This window comes from Ursus americanus, chromosome 7, assembly GCF_024610735.1.
Source record: "Ursus americanus isolate L20-20 chromosome 7, mUrsAme1.1.p, whole genome shotgun sequence".
In the NCBI taxonomy this organism is placed as follows: Eukaryota; Metazoa; Chordata; class Mammalia; order Carnivora; family Ursidae; genus Ursus; species Ursus americanus.
The window spans coordinates 64094691-64117331 of NC_142133.1; the positions used below are offsets into that span (position 1 = coordinate 64094691).

A 22641-nucleotide genomic window follows, 5' to 3' on the forward strand; every position below is an offset into this window, starting at 1 on the left:
TACTGAGAAAGAATTCCAGGCCAGAACTCTACTCTCTCAGCTCCAACACAGGGCACTTTCCCTTGTCTCACAATGGGCTAGGTACCAACCAGTACTCTCAGGCATCATGCCACCCAGCAGAGTGCTCTCTAGAACCAGGCCCTGCAACAGGACCTACACAACACATGTGCATTGAACTCCTTCCTTGTGGCTTTGGGGACATTGTACCTAATGGATAGAAATTACTCTGATTTCTACAAAATAGGAGGAAGAACTGTGAGATCACTAGAGCCATCTGCAAATAGAAAGGATTGTCCTCGGTTCCCCATGACTGGAGGAATCCAGCACAGGCCAGTAACTACTTACCAGGAATATCATAGTGAGACACTATACACTGTTGAGAGCGAGAGCTTGCTGGTGTCTGTGGTTATCTGCACCCGGAATGTTCCATCTGCTTTCCTTACCTGATGAATTCCAGTTCTTAAAACCCCTTTGCAGAAGGCAGAGTTAACCGCCTTCTTATTTATCTTCCCGTAAACATGTACATAGCTGTAATGGTTGGTACATGTGTACACGTGTACACGTGTACCATTTAGGGAGACACGTCCCCCAAAGAAACTGTGATGATGGCATGAGGCAGGGAGTTTGCTTCATTCTCCTATTTCCCAAGAGAACGGAACTGGAGTCTTTGCTGGATTAAATTGAAGAGGGAGTCAAACTGAGCTACTGTTCTGACCCTAGGTTCTTGCTAAGTTTTCTAACACGTTTTCACGTAATTATTTCCCTGGGGATTATCCGGCCCCTGTAATCAAACTGTCTTCACAATTCTAGTAAGGAAGAGTCTGAACAGGCAATGACCCATTACTGGGCCAAGTGTGTCAGGGGAGTCAACCTGGGGGTGGCACTGGCTCAGGCATTTGTGAATCACTGCAGTGAAAGGGCTTGAGCCATTTGCCGTCATCTTATTCAGACAACAGCAGGGGAATCAGCAAGCTGTTGCAGATGCTGGGCGGGCTCCCAGCCCAGTCAGTCACACCCAAAAGCAACCCAAACCACCTCCCCTAGCAGTAAAGACAGGGAGGACTTGTGTCACAGGACTGCACCTACTGACATTCAACGGGATTTGCAAACAGCAAAACAGATAACCATGCATGAAGCCCAACCAGTCCTGCCCGTGTGGAGATTAAGCCATCTCTATCATCAAAGTCTTGGGGCCTTAAACTCAAAATAACTGCTTAGCTTCTAAAGATATATTACAAAGGGATAATTACAAGAAAAGTAATAGAGAATGGGACCAATTAAGTTTCTTAGGCAAAATTATCAGCTAGAAACTGTGAAGGGAAAATAATTGAATGATAACATTTCCTGCAAGCGAACGTTAAGAACACGCAGTGTGACGTGTATGCACTAAGGAGAAGAAAAAGACACGTTAAGAAGACCATTCGGAGAATGTAGCTCAGGCTTAAAAAAAAAAAAAAATCATTCCCAGCAGGCAGTTGGTGAAGTAATTTAAGGAAACCGTTGGGCTCCAAAGCCCGCTGTGTTTGCACAGCCTGCCCAAGGTAACTTTAGCTCTCACTGCGGCAATAGCGGGGTTTCCTAAAGCCACACACAGGAATTCAACGTATTTGTATGCAGTGGTGCTTAATGCAGCCCAAACCCAGATCAACACCTCCCAGGAAGGTGCTCTGCTCAGAAGACGGGCAAAGCGGAGGTGGGTGCCCTTTCCTTCTTTCTGGACTCATTTCCTGATACTGACTTGTACTAAGATTTGGCCTGAACTCTCTTCTCCTCTCTCTCTTCCTTCCTTGGGCAAATACAATTTCTCTTAAAAAAAAACATCTCTCTGAGGCTTTCCTGACGCTCACCAAGCAGAGCTGGGCCACCGCCTCCTCGGGGACACAGCGCCCCCTGGCGAACGCGGCGGAGTCGCGCCGCCCGGCTCCCTGTTGAGCCCGCGGCCACCACCGGGAGGCGCTGCAGAGCCGCGCAGGGATGCTGCGAGCCCGCCCGCCAGCCCGAGCGCGAGGGAGCGCGTACTCACTTGCGAGGGTGGTGACGCTGCTGAGGTTGTGATCGCCTCCGATGCTGTGGTGCGGGAACAGAAAAGAAAACAGACGTTGAGAATGCCAGAGACGCCCGAACAGCTCCGACGCTACCAAGACAGGCCTTTCTCCTTCTGAGAGACACCCCAGGGGCTTGGAGTTTATGATTGCAGTAGAAAACCAAACCAGGATAGAGCAAATCCTCTGCCTTGTCCCCACAAACCGGAACACCCAGCCAAGAAACGGATTCACAGGGCAGGCCGACTTTGTGAATTTTTAACTTGAGGCGTTGACATTGGGGCAGGGGAACCCAGTGGGCCCCTTCACCCCTCTTTTAAAGGGAAAGTGACCCTTCCCGGAATGCAGAGCCCAGTCGTGCCCCACTAGCCGCTGCAGCTGGGCATGGCTGTTATCGTTGCAAACAGAGAGGAAAGCTTTGCCCTCATCACTCTCTTCCTATTTGGCTTGGGAAAACCTGCTGTTAAAGGGTGTCTTCTAGGGTGCAACCCGTCTTCCAAGCTGCTTCTAAAATTCCAAGGAAATCAGAGTTGGATGGGTCTCTAGGCATGAAAATATGCAACATTCCAGAGTTTATTGGATTCCCTGCTTTTCCTTATCCCCTCGTTCTCTGCCAAGTATGTCTGGGAACATTTTAAAGGGTCTCAAAATGTTTGGGTTTATTTCTGTGCAGCGTCACGAGGGAGGATGCCAGGGATTCAACACTCAGGTTCAGTCTGGGGCCAGAGATGCCAGATTCCCGGCTGAGGAAACAGCAAACCTGCCCTCTGACGCTTGGCAGGAGTGGGGTGTTCAAAGCATGAATCCAGCTCCCTGCAGCCTGTGGCAGCCTGGATTTGATTACAGCCGGAGCAGGAGCAAGCCGGCAGGGCATGAGGCAGTCACGATGGGGGAATGTGCCAATTAGGGGTCAGGAACCATCTGCTCTACCTTTTGTTCTTTTACCATCTGGCTGTGTGACCTCAGACAGGTTACTTGCCCTCTCTGAGCCTTGCTTTCTCATCTGTAAAATGAAGGCCCTTTCATAAGGATGCCAGCTACCATTTAGATCTACTTTGTGTCAGGCACTGTGCTGGATGCTTAAACTCTCCCTAATAACTCTCCCTAAGTATTAGTATCCCAGCATTGAAGGTAAGGAGACATGCTCAGAGAGGTTAAGTAACTTGCTCAGGGTTGCACAGAGCTGGGCAGCTAGGATTCAGGCACAACTCTGGTTCCAGAGGCTACTGTTTCCTTCTGAGCTTATGCCCCAGAGGGAGAAATGAAAGCTAGGGAAGACTTTCAACCCATTTAGGTAGTTTATCCCCCGATTCCTCCTGCTCAGGTCTCAGTTCCTGTCCTGGGGAATGTAGTGGTTTGGGGAAGCTTTGCATTCCTTCCTCAAAGTAAACCAGAAGTGTCTCATCGAAAAGCCCTAACCAGGGGGCTCATCTTTCCGCTAGAGGAATGGTTTTCTGTGATGGTCAGGGGTCCTCCCCCACCCTGCAATGAAGGGGTCATTCAGGGTCTTGTCACATCTTCACTCACCTCCAGGACAGGCCTCGGTACTGAGTCAAGACATCCAAGACTTCCCCAGGCTTGGATCCGGCCCCATTACCTGCCTGACAGGGAATATCAAAGGGCGAGTCTCGCTGCCTGCTGGCCAGGAAGTCCCTGCCCTGGGTCTGGCTGGGAACGCCTGGGCACTCTCTAGAATCTCGAGTTGAGACAGCCCCCTGTCTTAATGTCCATCTTGCCTTGACAGAGATGAGTGAGAGCTCCTGCTGGGAGTCCTGGCGCTGTCCACAGCTTGGCCTCGCCCTCAGAAACCCTGCCTGACCCAGATCAGGTGACACTAGGCTAGCAAACTTGCTCTGGAAATTAGACAGCAGTGTCCATTTTTCTAAAGGACACATTTCAGGGTCCCATTCGCCTCATTTTTAGAAGTTGTGTAACATAAGTATATCGTAGTCCTTTTAGATCAATATATCTCATGTACACACAATTTAAAAAATAGTAAGAAAATAAAACATCCCTACCCCTCAGTTGAAAAGGGAGCACGGTCTTTTAAAACCTCAATCTGGACACACGCTGCAGGTGCACGTCCCCTGCCTTAAGTGTGTTAGTTCTAAGCAGGGCCATTGCAAAGGTCATGCTGAAGACTGGCCTCCTGGACAGCTTGTGGGGGGTGGGGGGTGGGGGGGAAGACTGGCCTCCACGAGAGACCCCCCTCCCACTGCAGGGGTGTGACCCCTGCTCTCTGGTGCCCAGTTCCTCTGGCACCTGCCATGCATGTCACTCTCCAAATGCTGCCTCCCAGGAAGTCCCGAACAGCTGCGCTGATTCTCGATGAGTCCTTACCCCGAGAGCCCTCCAAGGACACCAAGGGATGGGGGAAGCAACACCGGGCCACCCCCAGCAGGAAGCGGTTGGGATAAGCTGTGCTAAGGACCGGCCTGCCTGTCCTGCTAGGAAGTTACGAGCTGTAGGGCGTTTGGGGTGGAGAGTCGTGTGGGCACTCAGTTCACCTGCCCAGCTTCACCTTCTTTATGGGTTAAGTGTAAGGAGAGTCATTTCATAGGATTGCACGCATCATGCCAAACAAGACAGATCAAAGGCTTAGCGGCCACAGATGGGAAAGTTGTCTGCTGGCCTTTGAGGAAGATTCCGCTGGAGGCCCTGAATTCTACCGACCCAGAGAACAGCAGCTGGATATGTCTGTAATGAGCCACGACTGAACGGAAGTGTCTGGGAGCTTCTGGGATCCTCCACCCAGTCTCTCGAGGGCCTCATTTTGCTTTTTGTGGACAGCACTTTGCAGGCCTGAGGGGTCACCATGGAGTGGCTACAGAGGGGCTGGGATCATTTTGCGTACCTCCCTCTCTTCTACTCAACCCTCTCCCCACCCCATTAGCACCCGCTCCTGTCTCATCCTCTCTTCACCCTCCTTTCACTTCCTCCATGACAAGCACCAGGTCTTTGAAGGAGCCCCACACCATGAGGGAGACCTAGTCCGATCTGCCCACCCCTGCTAGGCTGGGAGATCTGGGTAGAGTCCCTTCTGTCACAGCTGCTCCCTCTGAGGTCCCCCCACTTCCTGCTCACTCCTTCATCCCAGCGTTGGGAGAGGAATACGAGGTTAGGATGGACGTGGGGAAATGCGATGGGCAAGGAATGCTGGGTCCAGGGCAGGCAGGCTGGAGAGGGGCCAGAGATGGCCACTGTTGAGAGTTCCTCTCTCCGGGTTCTCCCATGAATCCAGATCTCCTTCCACAGTGGGGGCAACTCACCGTGAGAGAGTCACCCAGGGCTCCGATGACCTTGATATCAGCTGGCTTCAGCCTGTGAACTGAGAATGCACACCCGAGTTAATGGCAGACAGGGGTTCTTATCTCCTCTGAAAATAAATGAAGACCTTCCAGGAAAACGGAGAGAACATTCCATTGTAATAGCAATTCGGCTTGGATGGAGATATTAACAGCCCAACCTTGGGGCGCCTGGGTGGCTCAGTCGTTAAGCGTCTGCCTTCGGCTCACGTCATGATCCCAGGGTCCTGGGATCGAGCCCCGCATCAGGCTCCTTGCTCAGCAGGAAGCCTGCTTCTCTCTCTCCCATCCCCCCAGCTTGTGTTCCCTCTCTCGCTCTCTCAATCTCTGTCAAATAAATAAATAAAATCTTAAAAAAAAAAAAAAAGCCCATCCTTGTCATAAGGCTCCATGGTAGCAGCCACCGAGCCTGCCTGCCCTCTCCCCCTTGGGGCGGCTGCACACACGCTCCGGAGCTGGAAGGCGCACCCACCCTGCAGAGGGGGGTCTGGGGCCTGTGGTGAAATCTGATGGCACAGGTGTCTGCGACAGCCCCGGCAGTGCGGTCTGGGAGTGCGGCAGGAATTGTGGTGCAGATGTAACCAGCCTGAAACCTACTCTAGGATCTGTTGATAATGGGGATGCAATTCTATATCATCCTATTAAAAAAATCAGCTCAGTTTTTCTAAAGTGGAAAAGGAACATGCTTTTATACCAGTGACGGATTTTTAAAAATCCAGGTGAAGTTCATATAACATAAAATTAACCATTTTTAAAAATCAACGAATCAGGGGCAGTTAGCACATTTGCAATGGTTGTGCAACCATGACCTCTATCTGGTTCCAAAACATTTTCATTTTAGGGGAGCCTGGGTGGCTCAGTCGTTAGGCGTCTGCCTTCAGCCCAGGGCGTGATCCCAGGGTCCTGGGATCGAGCCCCACATCGGGCTCCCTGCCCCACTGGGAGCCTGCTTCTTCCTCTCCCACTCCCCATGCTTGTGTTCCCTCTCTCCCTGGCTGTCTCTCTCTCTCTGTCAAATAAATAAATAAATAAAATCTTTTAAAAAAACAAAACATTTTCATTTGACCCCCCCAAGGAGACCTGTACTTATTAAGCACTCACTCCCCACCCCACCCCCAAGCCCCCGACAACCATGAATCTGTGCTCTATGGACTTACCTATCCTGGATATTTCATATAAATGGAATTATACATCATTTGACCCCTTTGTGTCTGGCTTCTTCCCCTTTGCATAATGATTTCGAGGTCCATCCGTGTTATAGCATGTACCAGGATTTAGTTCCTTTTTGTGGCTGAGTAATATTCTATTGTACGGACATGACCATATTTTGTTTATCTGTTCATCTGCTGATGGATATTTGGGTTGTTTCCGTCTTTTGGCTCTTATAGTAGGGCTGCTATGAACATTTACATGTAAACATTTATTTAAATGCCTGTTTTCAGTTATTTTGGGCATATACCGAGGCGTGGAATTGGTAATCCTACGATTATCCTGTGCTTAGCTTCGTGAGGAACCACCAAACTGTTTTCGACAGCCCGACTCTATTTTGTTCCTCTTTTGAGTTTGGCCATGTACTATACCGTAGCCCACGAGCTATGCATCCTCTGACAAACGTACTGACCACCGAGCAGTGGCTGGGTGCTCGGGGGAGGACAGAGGGATCAGAAATGGAGAGAGCTCTCCAGAAACTAACAGGCTAAAGAAGAAGTGAGAAATGTCCAGTTACAATTATTTATAAGCTGATAAACCCTGGGGGAGATATAGAGAGACATGAAATTCTGGAGTTGCAGGAATGATTCCCCCTAGAGGAGTGTGTGTGTGTGTGTGGGGGGGGGTTCAGAGCAGGCTTCATGCAGAAGGTAGTGTTTGAACTCACAACATGATGAGACAAGGATGGGGGAGGGAGGGGAAAAGCATCAAGAATGCCTGTGGTATGGCAAAGTGTGTGATGTCTGTAAAGAGCAGATAGTCATAGAGTTTGGCTTAAGCGAAGGATCTGTAAAGGAGATTAGCACAAAGTAACATTGGAAAGATAGGTTAGGGCCACGGGACTTTTATGTCCGGCCAACAGGCTAGGAGAGTAACATGGCTATCGCTACATGTATAATTACTTGCGTATATACACCTGTACGATATCTATCTACCCCTTTACCTGATACACAGATGAACCTGAATCCAAGTGCATCTTGAGGACCACACCCAAATTCCTACACTGTCTGTAAGACATCCTGTGAGACACGGAGCACCAGATGCTTTTGACCCACCGGGCTACACAGAGCCCACTGCACCCATCAACACCCAGATCACGGTTGTAGATGATACCTGCCCAAGAAGCTACATTAACACTCAGCGGAAACAGTATCCAAAGGATCTGCAAGTCTTCTCTCCTTCCGCAGAGACGTCTTTTCTACCTGACTGCTCTACCGTCTGTAGAAGGGGAGCTGTCATTCGCACCGAGGATCTGCTCTCACTGGAAAAGTAAAAGTCCCTGCCTCTTCTGTGACAGCATGCAAACCGACACACGCATGATTGTGAATGTGTGTATGCAAAATATATAGATTAGTGGTCCTCAAATTTGAGCCTGCATCAGAATCATCTGGAGAGCTTGTTAAAACACAGATGGTCGGTTCTCACCCTCAGCGCTCTGCTTTAGTAGGTCGTGGGAGGGGCTGGGCTGAGGACGTGTGGTTAGAACAATATCAAATCACAAAGCCAGCTGCGCACATTAGCACACATCCACGGGGTTGAGCCTGAGAACTTTCAAATGACCTCTTCTCAAAGAAATTGGGCTATGGGTAAAAAAGGCAACAAAACAGAAAATAAGACCTCCTTCCCTCAACTCCGGAGGGCTTATTTTAGTTGCTGGTGATGACAGTCAATCACTGTATTCTTGTTGCCATCATGTATGATATACGCAGTGAATACTGTGGGCACCAGCTAGTGGGCAAAGGTTAGGGGAGATCTTTGAAGCTGGTAAAATGTGGAAGAGATGGGCAGATTTGCTTCGAAAGTACGTTACGGTTTGCTAGAGAGGCAGCTGAAACTGGTCATCCCACCATCTAGATTTGCAGCGGACAAAGGAAGCATACACACATACACATGTGCATGCACGTCCCCATCTAGGAGTGTGTACATATGTGTAGATAGATTGTTGGGGGGTGGGGGTCCTCCTGTTGGTTGTTCTGAAGGATTCCCTGGGAGAGATAATAAATGGGCCAAGCCTAAATGGGAGGAGTCTGACTTATCTGGGATTTTATTAAGATAGAGCCCGACATGTTTCATTCGTTTAATATCCTGCAGACCTTGATTTCAGCTTTGTTACTATCATCACGTATGACAAAGACACAGCATGCAAACCCAGCAAAGCACTTTAGCAATTGCTCTCCTTGGACAAAGAACTATTTAGAGATAAGATTAAATTTATGTGGGCTGATTAGCTAAACATTATCTGGTACAAACTGTCCACCACCCTGAAAGGAGTTGATAAATACATCAATAACTCGTCAAGATTTCTACAGAGGGGGCCTCTTATCAGAAGGCCATCCAAGCTATGACGAAATGTCCTGAATAGCAAGGAAATGCGGACTATAGAACAGGGAAAAGACTGGACGCTTTGGAGTTTTGCCTTGTACAACCCAACAGCTTAACCCACCCGGGGCCATCATCTGAAAAACCAGCTTTCTCTTAATTGTGAGCTACGGCTGCCCAACCCACGTGCTCTCTGATTTAGGGACTTATGTGAAGACTTCTGCAATGGTTAGTAAAGTGCTGGCACAAGGTGAGAACCTTGTCTCTACCTTGGAAGTGCTTCAGTGTGGGTTTATCTGAAGAAATATGCGCCTTGCACACAGGAGCTCAAGCAATGCGCTAAGTTGAATTACAGGCTACATTAGGGGCTCTGTGTCAGAGACTTTGCAGCTCTCAAAGCTTTAGATGATGGAAACTGCGGGGGAAGGAGATACTTATTCATCCAAGTGTCTTCGGGTGATTTTGAACTTGCTCAGCAGACTGGTCCCACCTGGGGACAAGCAGGCTATTAATCCCACTGGGGCATCATTACTTTCTTCCTAGTCCCAGGTTAAAGTCCCAAGACCCGTGAGCTGGTGGTGATGAGAGAAACATCTCCAGAGTCTGCATTGCACCTGACACGGTCGGCTCACAGCAAAGTGAAACCCTTAGCGCTCAGCGGGGGCTGTAACCTGGGCATTTTTCATATCAGCTTTAGAATCGCTGGTTTTTGTCAAATGGGTACAGTGCATGACATCCAGGACTTAGAAAGGAATTAATGTCTTCAATGAATGTAAATGAACTGTTCTGACTTCATACGGTTGGTGACAGACGCACCTCTATTTGTGGATCTCTATTTTCAAATACTATGAAGTTTCCCCTCTGCATGGAATTAGCAGCTTGACCTCAAGATAGCCAATTTCAATAGAGAGCCAAGAGCCACCGTCCTCCTGGCTCCTTATTGCTACTCTTTTTGTTTGCAGAATGCTGTTCTTTTTCTCCCCGGGAAAGCCTCAGGTCAGCTGCCAGGCCCAACATATTTTTCTTAGGCATCCCAACTATATTAGGGGCAGGCCGTGGAGTAATACAGAATGATGCAGGTACGTACAAAGTTACAAAGCGCACAGGAGCTAGCTAGCACTCGGCCAAAGGCACGTTCGCACCGGGGAGGAGAAATGGGCGGCTTTTATTTCTCTGGCTACCAAATACCAATTGGTTATAAAAAATTACATCAACTTTCTATCTCTCATTCCAAAGCCACACTGATTGGTGGCAGGGGTTCATCACCTGTGGGCTCCACACGGCATGAGGAAGACACCCAGGTTGCTGGGGGCTGTGGCCTGTTGATAAAGGCAGTCCCCGATCTGTGGTGGCTGGGGAGAAATGCTAGGGAAGGAGAGGACAAGGGACGCTTTTGGAAAGAATAAGGCAAGACAGTTATTTTACACAGAGTCTTAGCGAAATATTGTTGTAATGGACGGCACTTTGGTCTAGTTGGTTTGAAAGCTCTTTTTCAACTTAGAACTGTTGATTTGCTGAATTAAAAATACTCATTAAGATGAACTCGGTGAACATTTCCTGGGCTCCTACGTGTGCTGAGTCATTGGAGGCATAAAGATAAGATGGCCTGGTCTCGTACGTATGTACCGGGTGCCTTCAACTCAATTAGAGATTGCAAACATGATCTCCAGAGGAGTGAAACTAATAATGTGGCCCCATGCTAAGGCTTAACTACCCCAACAATCACAAGGATGCTTAAAATGTCCAATCGGAGATCATGCACAGTAATGAAATGTGTTTTTCATTATCGTCCAGTTGAGCTGTGGCATTTTCTTAAATGACAGCTTTCAGGCCGGACTCAGAAGGGCGGCCGTCCAGCTGGAGCGAGCCAGCGTTTTGGTTCCATGCCCACTTGGTTAGATCAAGGAGACCTGAATCTATCCATTTGCTTATTCAGACAGTCCCTATCACCAGAGTATCTTCGATCTCAAGGTCTTAAAATTTCTTGTGCTTACATCTTCAAGCGCCAATAAACACGATAATCTTTGGGGTCAGGGAATAAAGAAGAGGTTCACATTTTATTTGGTTTTAGATGTGGAGATATGTTCTAAGGGATTGGTTGGTTATCATCGACATGACAGGAACATAATCTAAGCAGATTGCAAAATGCTTTCGAGTTGTTCCTCTCAGAATGATAAGATTAAAAAGGAGATGGCTATCATTTCTCTGTAAAGACTATAGTGACTAAAACATTCAAGTTCTGTCTCCCTATACGTGCATACGTCCGTATATACCTACATACGTACATCTTTGGGGTTTTGCTATAGGACGGCCGATGTAGGAAGCTAATAATTTGTTTCTGCTGCTGAAGTTCTGCCAGCAAACTAAGCAACAGGAATGAGTCGTCTCCAAGTACGAAGGAAGGAAAATTCTCAACACTAAATGTACGTGTGCGTAAGAACCTTATCACCTATTCCATCGTTCTGCAACTTAGAACAAGAGCCGGTTATATACTGAAGCTTTGGTACAAACATTTTTAACTAACTTGCCAGTCATATGGCTTAATTTGAGCGTGGAGAGCTAAGGCGCGCGTGAAGGGGCAGGCTGCTAGCTAACTGTGCGAACACTCAGCAGAAGGAAACCGTCTCACTACCAAGATTTGCATCCCTGAAAGAATCCTGCTAGGCGTGGTGACATTTCCAAACCTAATTTTCTGTCTTGGAAGGCACCTAGGAGGCATTCAGCAATCATCTAATAAATGAATGAACACACGAACGAATGAGCGCACAGGTGAGTCGGCCCCTAGGACCCAGCAGAGGAACCTGTCACACTGTGGCAGGAAGCTCCTTCACCACTGTCCTGAGTCCTGCAGTTCAACACACAGCCTCCCCCCGTGACCGCCCATGGTCATGTGCACATAGCCATCACTCTCAGGCTGGCTCACCTGGAGGAAAAGATTGAACCCCGAGACAGCCCCTTTTGGGGAGGGTGTCTGCCTGGAACATTCCACAAGTCTCATTTTCCTGGCCCAGTGACAGTCATTTTGAAAATACTGAGAGGCGGTGAGAACAGCATGTTTATAAGATGGCATGCTCACAGGGTCTGTGCAATGTTTGAGTGCATCCTGCATACGGTTCTGATATGCAGGATGGACTGGTTATTTTTGCTTTGTGCTTAAAGGTTTGCTTTTTGGAGAACAAAGTCACTTCATCAAGGCTGGAAGCCCAGGACAATGACAGCAGCTCACTCAATTCACACTGGGCTCTTTGCAGGGTAAGGCCTGGCACACAGTTAATGCTCAGTAAATGCTTTCTGATAATGGTGTTACCCTGGTTTAGTTAAAGGATAATCAAACACAGGCATGAACTTGCCCATCTGCACCCAGAGCGATCTCTATTGCCCTTGGAGCAAACCTCTCATGTGGATATGACTGTGGGAAAGCCTGTTGTGGTTGCCCTTACGTCGATGACTTCAGACCTCAAATCGGGTTAAAAACCACTCGATTGGAGCCACGTACCTGAGGTGGGAATTGTGTCCGAGGGGTCCTTGTCGGGGCACGTGATTTCCATTCCATCTCTCACCTGCAATGAGATGCACAGGGAAGGAGTAGAAATGGATCTTGCAACGTAGGAAAGTGGATGAGAAAACACTAGTCAATAGGGACACGTAGGTATCACTTAAGGTCCCTCCCCCTCCTTCAACAGTCCTATCCGAGTGCCCAGGACATCCTTTCCTAAATGCTCCCCATCCTGTCCCCTCTCCTCGTCCCTTCACCTGGGCCTACGCCCGGGCCTGTGTTCCTTCTTGCCTGGAATACTGCAGCAAGAACAGCCTTCGGTCCCGTGGGCTCCCTTCCCAGCCTCTGAGCCCAGAAAGATGACGGGCTCTCTCTCTCTCCCGCAACATAACAGACTTGTGTCACTCCCCTGCCCAAATTCGCAGTGAAAGCAGGGATTTTTGTCTGTTTTGTACACTGTATCCTTATAGCCCAGAACAGTGCATAGCAGATGCTCGATAAATATTTGTTGGTTTAAAAAAATACATTTCTGCTGCATTGACATCAGCATGAAGTCTATCCTCCTTCGCACATCCCAAGAAGACCCTAACATTCTAAACCATCGGCTCTCGACTCAGTTCTCATGCTCTCCACACCTCTGCCCAAGTTTACCTCCATTCCCCCTGACCTTTCCCTCCCTCTGTGTTCCCACGCTCCCACCCACCTCGTCACCCTTAGTCATCCTTCAAGGCTAGGGTCGTTTGTACTCTTTGGGAAGCCTTGTCAACTCTCTCTGGTCGCTTGCTTCCTCTGTGTTCCAGAATACCCATGGAAACTTTAATTATAGGACTCACTCCACCATGCTACCATTGCTGGTTGGTTCCACTGGGCTGAGTTCCTTGAGACACGCGATGTATTTTATTCGTGGTTTTCTCTCCATGCCTGATAGTCCTCCATCCACCCACCCATTAGTCATTTGACAAGTAGTGACTAGGCAGCCTCTCTGGTCCCTGCATTCTAGCGGTACACAGAAGGTAGTCAATAAATGTATCTGGAGAGAATGTGTTGCTCCCTCTTATGAGATGACAATAATAGCAACACTTCTGTAGAACTCAGGGCGTACCAGATACTAGCACACGTGCTTTATACTTACTAGTGTATTATAACTTAATAACAACTCTCTGAGATCGGGCTGTGACTATCATTTCACAGATTTAAAAAACACCAAGGCACAGAGATGGTAAGTGCCTTGCCCAATGACACAGAGCCAGTAAGTGGAAGAGTCTGGATTTGAATCCACAGCCGGTTCTCTCCCCATGCTGCCTCCCGGATGTATCCTCCCTGCTGAGGTATTGGTTAGAAAGCATGGGACACGTTGCTAAACCAAGGGTCTTTCGCACTCTGCCTCTCAGGCTCTGTGGTGGGTCAGCTTTGCCTGGGCCGCCTGGAGTACATGTCACCCTCTTCATACAACAGGGAGGCCGGGATGGCGCAAAGTACCAAGGTTGTCTCAACTCGTATTGGCCCCCAGTCCTCTGAGAATGAGGGCGTCAGCCTTCAAGTGTTTCCCGGCTCCCCAGAGGAGCGCAGGGTGCCCTATCTAATCTTGACAGGAAATAACAGGGAGACTCATGAGATTAGCACCCAGTGAGATGTGAGTAAGTGTGAGGCGGCCCCCACAGGTAGGTGCCAACTTCAGAGGCCCTTGGGTCTCCATGCTGTCTGGTTTCAGTCTTCACCACATTACTCTGCTTTTTCTTAACTTTCTCCTCAGATTAAGGGCTCGGATGAGTCTAAGAGGTCTGTCAGAGATTTGGGGAGGGCCTGAGGATTCTTGTTTTACTCAGAATAGAGAGGCAGGAAGCAGGCAGCCCTGACGCCTCAGGATGCTGGTTGCTGAGGCGGAACATAGGGCAGACCTGCTTCAAGCACCCAGGGGGGCAGCCACGCACCTGACCCTGCACCCTTTCCATCCTGCTCACGGGGTTCCGGGACCTAGAGAACTGTGTCGAAGGTTCCAAAGACCCAGCAAGGGGTCCCGCCCCCGGTTCATTTGCACGTTTGTCAGTCACAGGAAACCTCCGCCTACCTCAAGCTTCTCGTGAGAGTGCGGCAGCCTGGGCAGGTAGTCGCTGTTCTTGTAGGTGAACAGGTAGGGGTTCTCCTGCAGAGGAAGGTAATATATTGTAACCATGACCCAGACATCTGTATCGTTCATTCGTCAGGTTGTATCATCCAGCCATGCCTTTGGCCAATTTGGAACTTTCATACCAGCCTTGAAATGATGAGAAAACCATTCTCTGGCTTTTCTTCTCTGCACTGCTCATTGGTTCTCTGAAGGAGCTCATTAATGCTCTGCGACTTCCCATTGCCAACAGTCAGCATCTCTTGCTACCTGAGCTTCATGCTACCGGGCAAAGTACATGTATTTCTATAAAAAGAGAACTTAGGCTTAAGCTTCCTGGCAGCCCAAGCAAAGAGGGGAACGGTTGAATTATATAGTTCTTACAGCCCAGTAATAAAAATCTTACCAATTTGGTAAGAAAGCCAAACATTTAACTAGTATTAAATGATAAAAAGGAATTCTCCTGATTTATGTTCAGTTTTTTCTTTTCTCATTCATTTATTCAGTGGCATTAATTCTATACCTGCTGTATCTTAGGTGCATTATTTGAGACACCCATCCTCACATTTGGGACCAGATAAGCTGTGGCTTTGGTCCTATGCCCTCCACAGGCGAAGGGACCTCAGTTCTGCTAACATGGCTCCCCTGACCCACAGGTGTAAACCTGAGATGCGTCAAGTACGCAAGCCTATGCCCAGCCTAGAAGACCCAAGCCAAGACTCTACTGGGGCTCATGTCTCAGCCAGGTAAGACCCCACGTCACAGCAAAGCCCACCTCTTCGTGACCCCATCTTTCTCCCCAACTCAGCCAGAGATGCCCCACCCCCAAGTTCTGGCCTACCTGAGAGGGACAGGTCACTGGCCTTGTCTCTCTTGCACCGAATGGCTCATCTTTCTGTCCTGCTGGCTTCATCTGGAAAAGGAGGTGATCTTTAGAACAGAGAAGTCTTACATAGGTGGCCACATACTGGGGTATCACTGAGAGAGGCACTTCTCCGAGTGTGACCCTGGGCCAGCAGGAAGCGTTAGCATCATCTGGGGACCCGTTAGAAATGCAAATCTCCAGTCCCATCCCAGACCTACTGAAGTCAGAAACTTTGGGGTCGAGTCCAGCTCTGCATTTTAACAAGCCCTCCATGAGATCCCGGTGCATGCCCGTGGCAGGAGAGGATTCAGTGATTCCTAGCCCACCCCTCCTGATGTTCCAGAAGGAGACACAAATACCAGAGACAGTGAGCTGGGACGGGGACCGCATCACTAACCAAACTTCCCTCAGAGAGGAGAGCAGGAGGGGAAGGAAGGGTAAACACTTGGCTTTTGTGTAAGGCATGCACCTCTCCCCAGGGCTCCCCTTCCCTTTGTGTGCATGAACCCCCGTCCAGGAGGGAAGGAAACCCTCTGGTACCTGAAGACGGCTTTCGTGGCTGTGAGTGAGGCCAGTGACGGGCTCTGCCTCAAGTCCCATGCCTTTAACTGGGACCCAGAGAAACAGCCACGAGGCACAGCATGGCCCCCACTCCCAAACTACTTGAATGTCTAGCGGTTTGGGAATGAGTGATGGTGGGGTCAGTGCTCATCGAGGCAACTGCTTAAATGATTAAGAAGCCTATGGAACAGGGACAGAAAGCGTATGGTGTGCCAGCAGGGGGCGCAGCAGGTGATAATCTCAGGTAAACGCACCGAGGGGCAGGCGGGGAAATGAAGGCAGCTGAAGAATTCAGTGGGGAGAGGGCTTTCTTGTGAAAGAGAGGGATGGGGGGGCAGAGAGAAAGAGAGAGAATCTCCAGCAGACTCTGGTGAGCGCAGAATCTGACACGGGGCTCAATCTCACGACCCTGAGATCATGACCTAAGCCAAAATCCAGAGTCAGACACTTAAGTGACTGAGTCACTCAGGTACCCCAAGGACTCTTTTTTTTTAAGTTCCTTTTGTTATTTTTACTTTTATTAAAGACTTATTTGAGAGAGAGAGAGAGAGAGAGAGAAGAAGAGAGCAGGGAGAGGGAGAGAGAATCCTCAAGCAGACTCCCCCCCACTGACCATGGAGCCCAATGCAGGGCTCGATCCCAGGACCCTGAGATCATGACCTGAGTTGAAAGCAAGAGTCAGCCACTCAACCAACTGAGCCACCCGGGCGCCCCTAAAGTTCCTTTTGTTATCTTTAAATGGTCGTTACACATGTGTGAACCCTTGAAGGATGAGGTGGCTTTGAGAGAAGACAGGTTTCCTTTTGCACCTGCTATTCTGCCATTTGGGAAACTCATGTTCGCTGTCAGCCCTACTGCCCACAGGTACTGGGCAGCTTTGTCCCTCGCCTCCCTCCGATGACTTGACAAAGGACACAAAAGACAGGAGGCTAGCCGATGGAGTGCCCTATCTGGCTCAGTCACGGGCTCTGCCATTCCCCGTGAAGATTTTAGATTCTTCAGCAATATCTTATCCCAGCATCTGTGCCCCATAAACAAGAAGCAAGGAGAGACCTTTACCCTTCTTGGGATTAGCTCTTCACCCAAATGGGCAAAGTCAGATAAGAGAGTGTAATTAACTTAACCTTTTGGTAAAGGAGTGGTAACGCTTTAGCTCGACGGCTGGAGGAGGAACTGGGGTTCCCACATTCTTTCAGTTTTATTCTGAAGGTGCACATTGCTAGAAATGGGAGGTCACACCCAAAAAGTTCAAGGCAGCTCTCTGCAAGGGAGTGTTCAGTGGCCTGCCTTCTTCTCTCCCCCAATCTTTCAAGAATTTAACCAACAATAGAGTCTGGAAAGAAACTTTGAGCGAGTCATATCTTACTAATTCTGGTGGAATGGACATAGCAGAGCTTGTTTCTTAAGGACCTTAAAGAAGGGAAATCCATAGGGTCAAGTCAACACTTTAAGAGCCTTTCCCCAAATTCTTTTGGTTGGCCTACTACATCCTTCCTGCTCCTTTAATGCCCTTTACACCCGCTCAGACCCTCTACCCTCCTCGGGGCTCAGAGAGCATGGAGAATGGTGTGGCTGGTCCAAGCGTCCCCTCCCACTGTCCTTCCTCCCACTACTCTGTACCGCGCACAAGTGCGCATAGGCTCTGGGGACGGCGGGGGCTGCTCTTTGTGGTCTCACTCCTCTTCTCATCCCAGAATCACCCACATCTCCTCTCCACGGCCTCCCTGCCACACTGGAATTAACTGGAACGTGGGAGGGATGACCTTAGACATCTTCTCCCAGGAGCATTTCCACTCGACTGAGCAATCCTTGAGGGCTCTCCCCTGCCCCACGGCCCCAGCCCCTCGTGCGGGGCTTGGCAGAGGGTGGGGGTCTGCGATTGCTGGAAGGATCTGGGAATCGAGTTCCCCAAGGGTGGGTCTCTTCAGAACTAGGGTTGCACAAGGGAATGAGTGATGTCTCCCACACAAAATCCTCCAGCTTCGTGCCAGGAGCTCAGCTCCAGTCTGGGGGTGTGTTGTGCTAGGGCGGTGCCAGGGGTGTTTCAGAAGCAGGGCTGACCTCTCCTGCAGGTGTGTGGAACCTTCCTTTGCCGGCCCTCAGAGCTTATGTGTACCCTGGGGGAGGACAGATACTGGTGTGTCCCGCACAGCCGCCCCTGCCGTGGTGTCCTGGGGCACAGTGGGGGAGAGACACAGCAGAACTTGAGCCCCTGTGGTCACAACGATTGTGTTGGCCGCTCTGTGCTCCCCACAGAGGAGGGTGGCCCTCATTCAGGGCTGTCTGTGTCTATAAACATCGGCTTGGATGGGCATACCTCGCTTTCATCTCTGTGGTTTTCATTAAGCCCAACATAGCAGAGACTTAAGGAGGTAGAGGCAGAGACACTCCTGCCCTCCTCACGTCCCTAGGAAGACACCGGAGTGAACCCAAGGGGGAACCACTCATGTGTTTGGCCACAGCCCTCTGAGGCTGCCTGAAGGTCATTACACCCTTTTGGCAAGTAGAGAAAAGAGAGGCCCAGAAAGACCACATGACTCCCCTCAAGAAACACTGAAAAATACTGCTGGAACCAGAACTCAGGTTTTCTGGCTCTTTACCCAGTATCCTTCACCCTCACCCTTTCTCACGGACTAATCCATGCCTGCAGGAGCAGCCCAGGCGTTCTAGCAGCTGCACCCACTCCGGGAGCCGTGGACGGTCTGCATTTCACTGCTGAGGAAGCCAGGGGACAGACACCCCCGGGGAAACCCGTCCGTCTCCGCTGGCCTTGCTGCAGGGACCTCGAGAACGCTCACTGGGAAATGACTCGTGGTTGGTTGGACAGGTCTGGAGACCGTGGGGGTAACTGCCCACCCAGGAAAGCTGCCAGCTCTTCCTCTGAGCCCTTGTGACCCCTACTATGTCCTCATCCTTCGGCCTTGAGTGTGAAACTTTCTGTTTCCATCTGTGAGCCTGTTTAGGCTCGTCCTCGTCCTCGCCCTCAAGTGGGTTGTAGGGCACCGTGGTGCCGTGTGCCTGCGTGAACGGGAACGTCAGCGGTCGGGCTCACTCAAGGCCGTTCGTTATCACTGCTGCCATGGCCACCAATGACAGTCCACAGCGAGATGAAGGCATAGAGGGGGAGAAGGGTGGGGGGAGAGATGTGGGAGGGGAGAGGGGGGAAGGGAGGGAGAGAGAGAGAAGGGAGAAGAGCCTTCTCCCTGGATCTGCTCTCTCTGGCATTCAAGGTTCGTCACTCATTCTCAGGGCCTCCTGATGCCCACGTTTCCTCTCCAGCACACCACCCTCATACCGCCCTTGTTAACACATCAGCTCCTTCTTTTCTCCATGCCTTTTGCTCACAAACGTCCTCTTGCCTGGGAATACCCGCCCTGACCTCCTCCGACACATCCAACAAAGCCAATTGGAGTCCCATCCCCATGGGGCACTCCGGATCTCTCCCCCATATCATTTTTTGGGTGCACAGTCTAGCACATCACTGCTGGCTAAGTTCAAGGTTACTCTTGTTCTTCTGGGTTGCCTGACCCTTCTAGCCACACCCTGGGATCAGTGAGGGCAGAGGCCATTTGGCATGTCTTCTACTATCTTCCTCGGACCCAGCATTGGGCAGGGCATGTTGTAGGTGCCCTTCTGTTGCTTGGGAGAAGGTTGACATAGAAAGAGAGAGGTTTGGCTGAGCTGGAATCAGCCCTTCTCTCCCAGAGAAAGGGTGGAGGGAGGACAGCGCTTGTAGGAACGGTCCCATTCCCTTTCTCTGCTCATGCCAGCAGCAGAGTGGGTTTCCGGGGAAATATCCCACCCAAGGATCAGACCCACTAAAGGGTCCTTATTCAAAGAAATCAAAAAAAGCAAATCACTGTCTTCTCTGAGGGATGGTGTGAACCCATTGCTGTGGACCATCAGGGGACCCTGCCTGCTCTCCATGCTCCAGGCTAATGTGTGCTGAAAGCAGCTGCTATGGTTCTCAGCACAGTGCGTCAACCAAGGAGATGAGAGAAATTTTTCAAACCAAGGAGGAAGAAAACAAAGTTTCTATCACTGGAATTCTAAAAATAGGGTAACCTGGATGGGGAAAAAATGGCAAAATCAGGTCTCTGTCCGGTGCCCTGGAAATGTTCACAGCTTTGATGTTCTATCCCATCCACGGACTGATCCCAGCTGGCCCTGGGGGACCCCCGTAGTCTGGGGAAAGCCTGTCATAGGTATGGTAAAAAGGGCCCACATGTGGTGAGTACTCACTGAGGACCAGGAGTAAGCTGCACACATGACGTGTGTTGGGTCGGGGGTTATGATCAGGAGTTTGCAGAAGGGATGTTGAGACCCTACATTCACACAGCTCATGGGGAGTGGAATTGGACTTGAACCCAAGTCTTCATCATTCAAAGTCCATGCTCAACATGGGCACCACCCTGGGCCTTTGAGCCACGTGATGGTGGAACTGGTACATGAACCTGATCCCCAGTGCCTCACTCCAAGCCAAGTCACCTGCATAGACTCAGAGGAGACACCCCACCTCTGGAAAGATCAGGACTGTAGTGGCCCAGACCTGAGATAAGGTGAACCTCCCAGGAGGTCAGAGCTGGGCTGTCACTGGGTATGGGAAGGCTCCCTGGTGGCCCAGAATCGTTGTCCTGGGGTCCTGCAGGCAACCCACAGCCCCTCCATCAGAGCAGGGGGCACAGTGGGTGTGCAGGGTGGAGGTCCTACCTCTCTTCTTGTGTGCCAACCCCCCAGCTGACAGAGTGAACCCCCCGGGGCCCCCAGCCACTCACCATGCTGTTCCAGAGATTCAAGGCGAAGGTGCTGGGATCCTGGAGTGGTTGCTCCCCCTGAAAGAGAGCCAGATAAGAACCACTGTGTGCCCCTAAGGATGGGGTGACCTGAGGAGCCCTTTGAAGCTCTCCCGGGCAGAGATGGGCTGGTCTTCAGCTGTCCAGACTCTCTCTCAGCCCCACCCCCACCGATAATAGTGGGCACTTACAGGACCCTTTCCGGGGCCAGGGCTCAGAGGTGAAGGCCTGCAGGGGGAGGTCAAATGTCTGGCTGCTCTTCGTTATCATAAGGCCTTACATACGGAGTTAAACAGGAGCAGGTGATGGGGAAGTGAATCAGGTGTGGTCTGAGTGGGGGTGGGAAGGGTGGGACCAATGTTCCTCCTCCTCCTTTTAAACCACTATTAGAACATCACTGAGGTCCTAGAGGGGACACCGTGACCCCAACAGGCAGGATCCAGGAGCCTGGAGGGAGGGACAGTCCCGGATGCACAGTGCGAAAGCCTCAGAGAGAACGTGCGGAGCATGCGTGAACCCACCATTGTGCTCGTGGTCTGGGGAGCCCCAGTGGGGCCAGAGGCATTCGCCCGGTGATCTGGGGGGCGGCTGGGGGCAACTCCAATTACCCTCCCTCCGAGGGATGGATGTAGAGGGTGCGGAGGGAGGACCGTGGTGCGCGGCCCTGGAGATTCTATCCTGAACAGTCACAAGAGCTAGGAGGGACTGAGCGCTCCCAAGCGCCAGTACTGCTCTGAGTTCCATACATGTATTTATTTACTCACGTAATCCTGACAATCACCCTAGAGGGAGAGAAAATTAGTAACAGCCTTGATTTCACAGATGGGGAACCGAGGCACAGATAGTGCAAACAACTTGCCCAAAGTCACACAGCTGGCCTAGGCCAGAACCTGCCCGGGTCGAGTCCATGCTCTACCTTTGGGCTCCTTCGCCCCTAAGAACATGCCTCATGGGGCTACCCAAGCCCGTGGGGGACGCTGTCAAGAAAGGATAAGAGAATCCCGCAGCCCTTCTCCCCTAACACCACAAATGCTGGGCTTAGGGAAGCCCAGCAGGGCTGGGGCTTCTGTGCAGATGAGGGTGGCAAGGGGGAGGCTTGGTCCAGGCTCCTCACGGCAGCCCTCACTCACCGAAGGTAGGGTCTCGTAGAAGGCAGGCTGGAAAACCACCACGAAGGACTCCTGCTCGTTGTACTTGCTGGAGGCCAGGAGCTGGTCCCAGCTCTCCTGAAGAAGGAGCAGAGAGGTGGGCGCCCAGAGCACGAGCAAGACCCAGCCTGCCCCACCCTGTGACCAGGGAGCTCTGAGTGGCCCCGGGGTCAGGATCGCCCATCTGCGCTGGTCAGAATTAAACGCTATTCGGGAGCTCCCCCTTATCTTGCACGTCAGGGCCCTCTGACAAACTAAATCAGGTTTTCATTTTCCTGAAGCCCCAGCATCAGGCAGTACGTGAGATGGACCTGAAATATATTCTCTGGGAGCTCAAGAAGTACACGTGCGGGGGACCCATGCTCTCCTCAGCGCCTGGGTTCTGCAGAGGGGGGTGCTATTTCCCAAGTGAGAAGAGCCGTATCCAGCTTCACATAGGACTTGCTCCTTCAGTAGAAACCGTCGTGGTAACACAGGTCAGGAGGAACCTGGCCTTTGAGCTGCTTGCTGACAGGGATGAGGGTGGCCACTGAGCCATCCACGCTCACTTGGGTCCCTTCTCTAAACCGGAATGACTCATCTTCCAGAATCCTGACTTGCCCAGGGGCTGTGGTCTGGGAAGCAAGCCCAGCCTGGGCAAAACCAGCTCACCAGCCACGGATGTGTGGTACAGGCGGTGATGGCGACCCAAAGCAGTTCAGAACGAACCTGCCAGGGTCTTCTTGATCGTTGACTTTAGCTACCACGACCCCCCCCCCCCCAGTGTTTAGTCCCCACTTCTCACAAGGGAATTCCAAAG

At 50.7% G+C, this 22641-nt stretch overlaps 1 protein-coding gene across 1 annotated transcript in view; it reads right to left on the reverse strand.

The window, feature by feature from the left end:
* Nucleotides 1-22641, reverse strand: part of PLB1 (phospholipase B1) — a 139323-nt gene that overhangs the window by 60105 nt on the left and 56577 nt on the right. Inside the window, exons 14-21 of the mRNA XM_087863204.1 lie at nucleotides 21825-21920; nucleotides 20677-20733; nucleotides 15317-15388; nucleotides 14440-14514; nucleotides 12372-12435; nucleotides 5312-5370; nucleotides 3570-3643; nucleotides 2024-2067 (exon numbers count right to left, since the gene is read on the reverse strand). Of these exons, the coding sequence (XP_087719330.1) occupies nucleotides 2024-2067; nucleotides 3570-3643; nucleotides 5312-5370; nucleotides 12372-12435; nucleotides 14440-14514; nucleotides 15317-15388; nucleotides 20677-20733; nucleotides 21825-21920 (541 nt within the window). The remainder of the gene's footprint in view (nucleotides 1-2023; nucleotides 2068-3569; nucleotides 3644-5311; nucleotides 5371-12371; nucleotides 12436-14439; nucleotides 14515-15316; nucleotides 15389-20676; nucleotides 20734-21824; nucleotides 21921-22641) is intronic.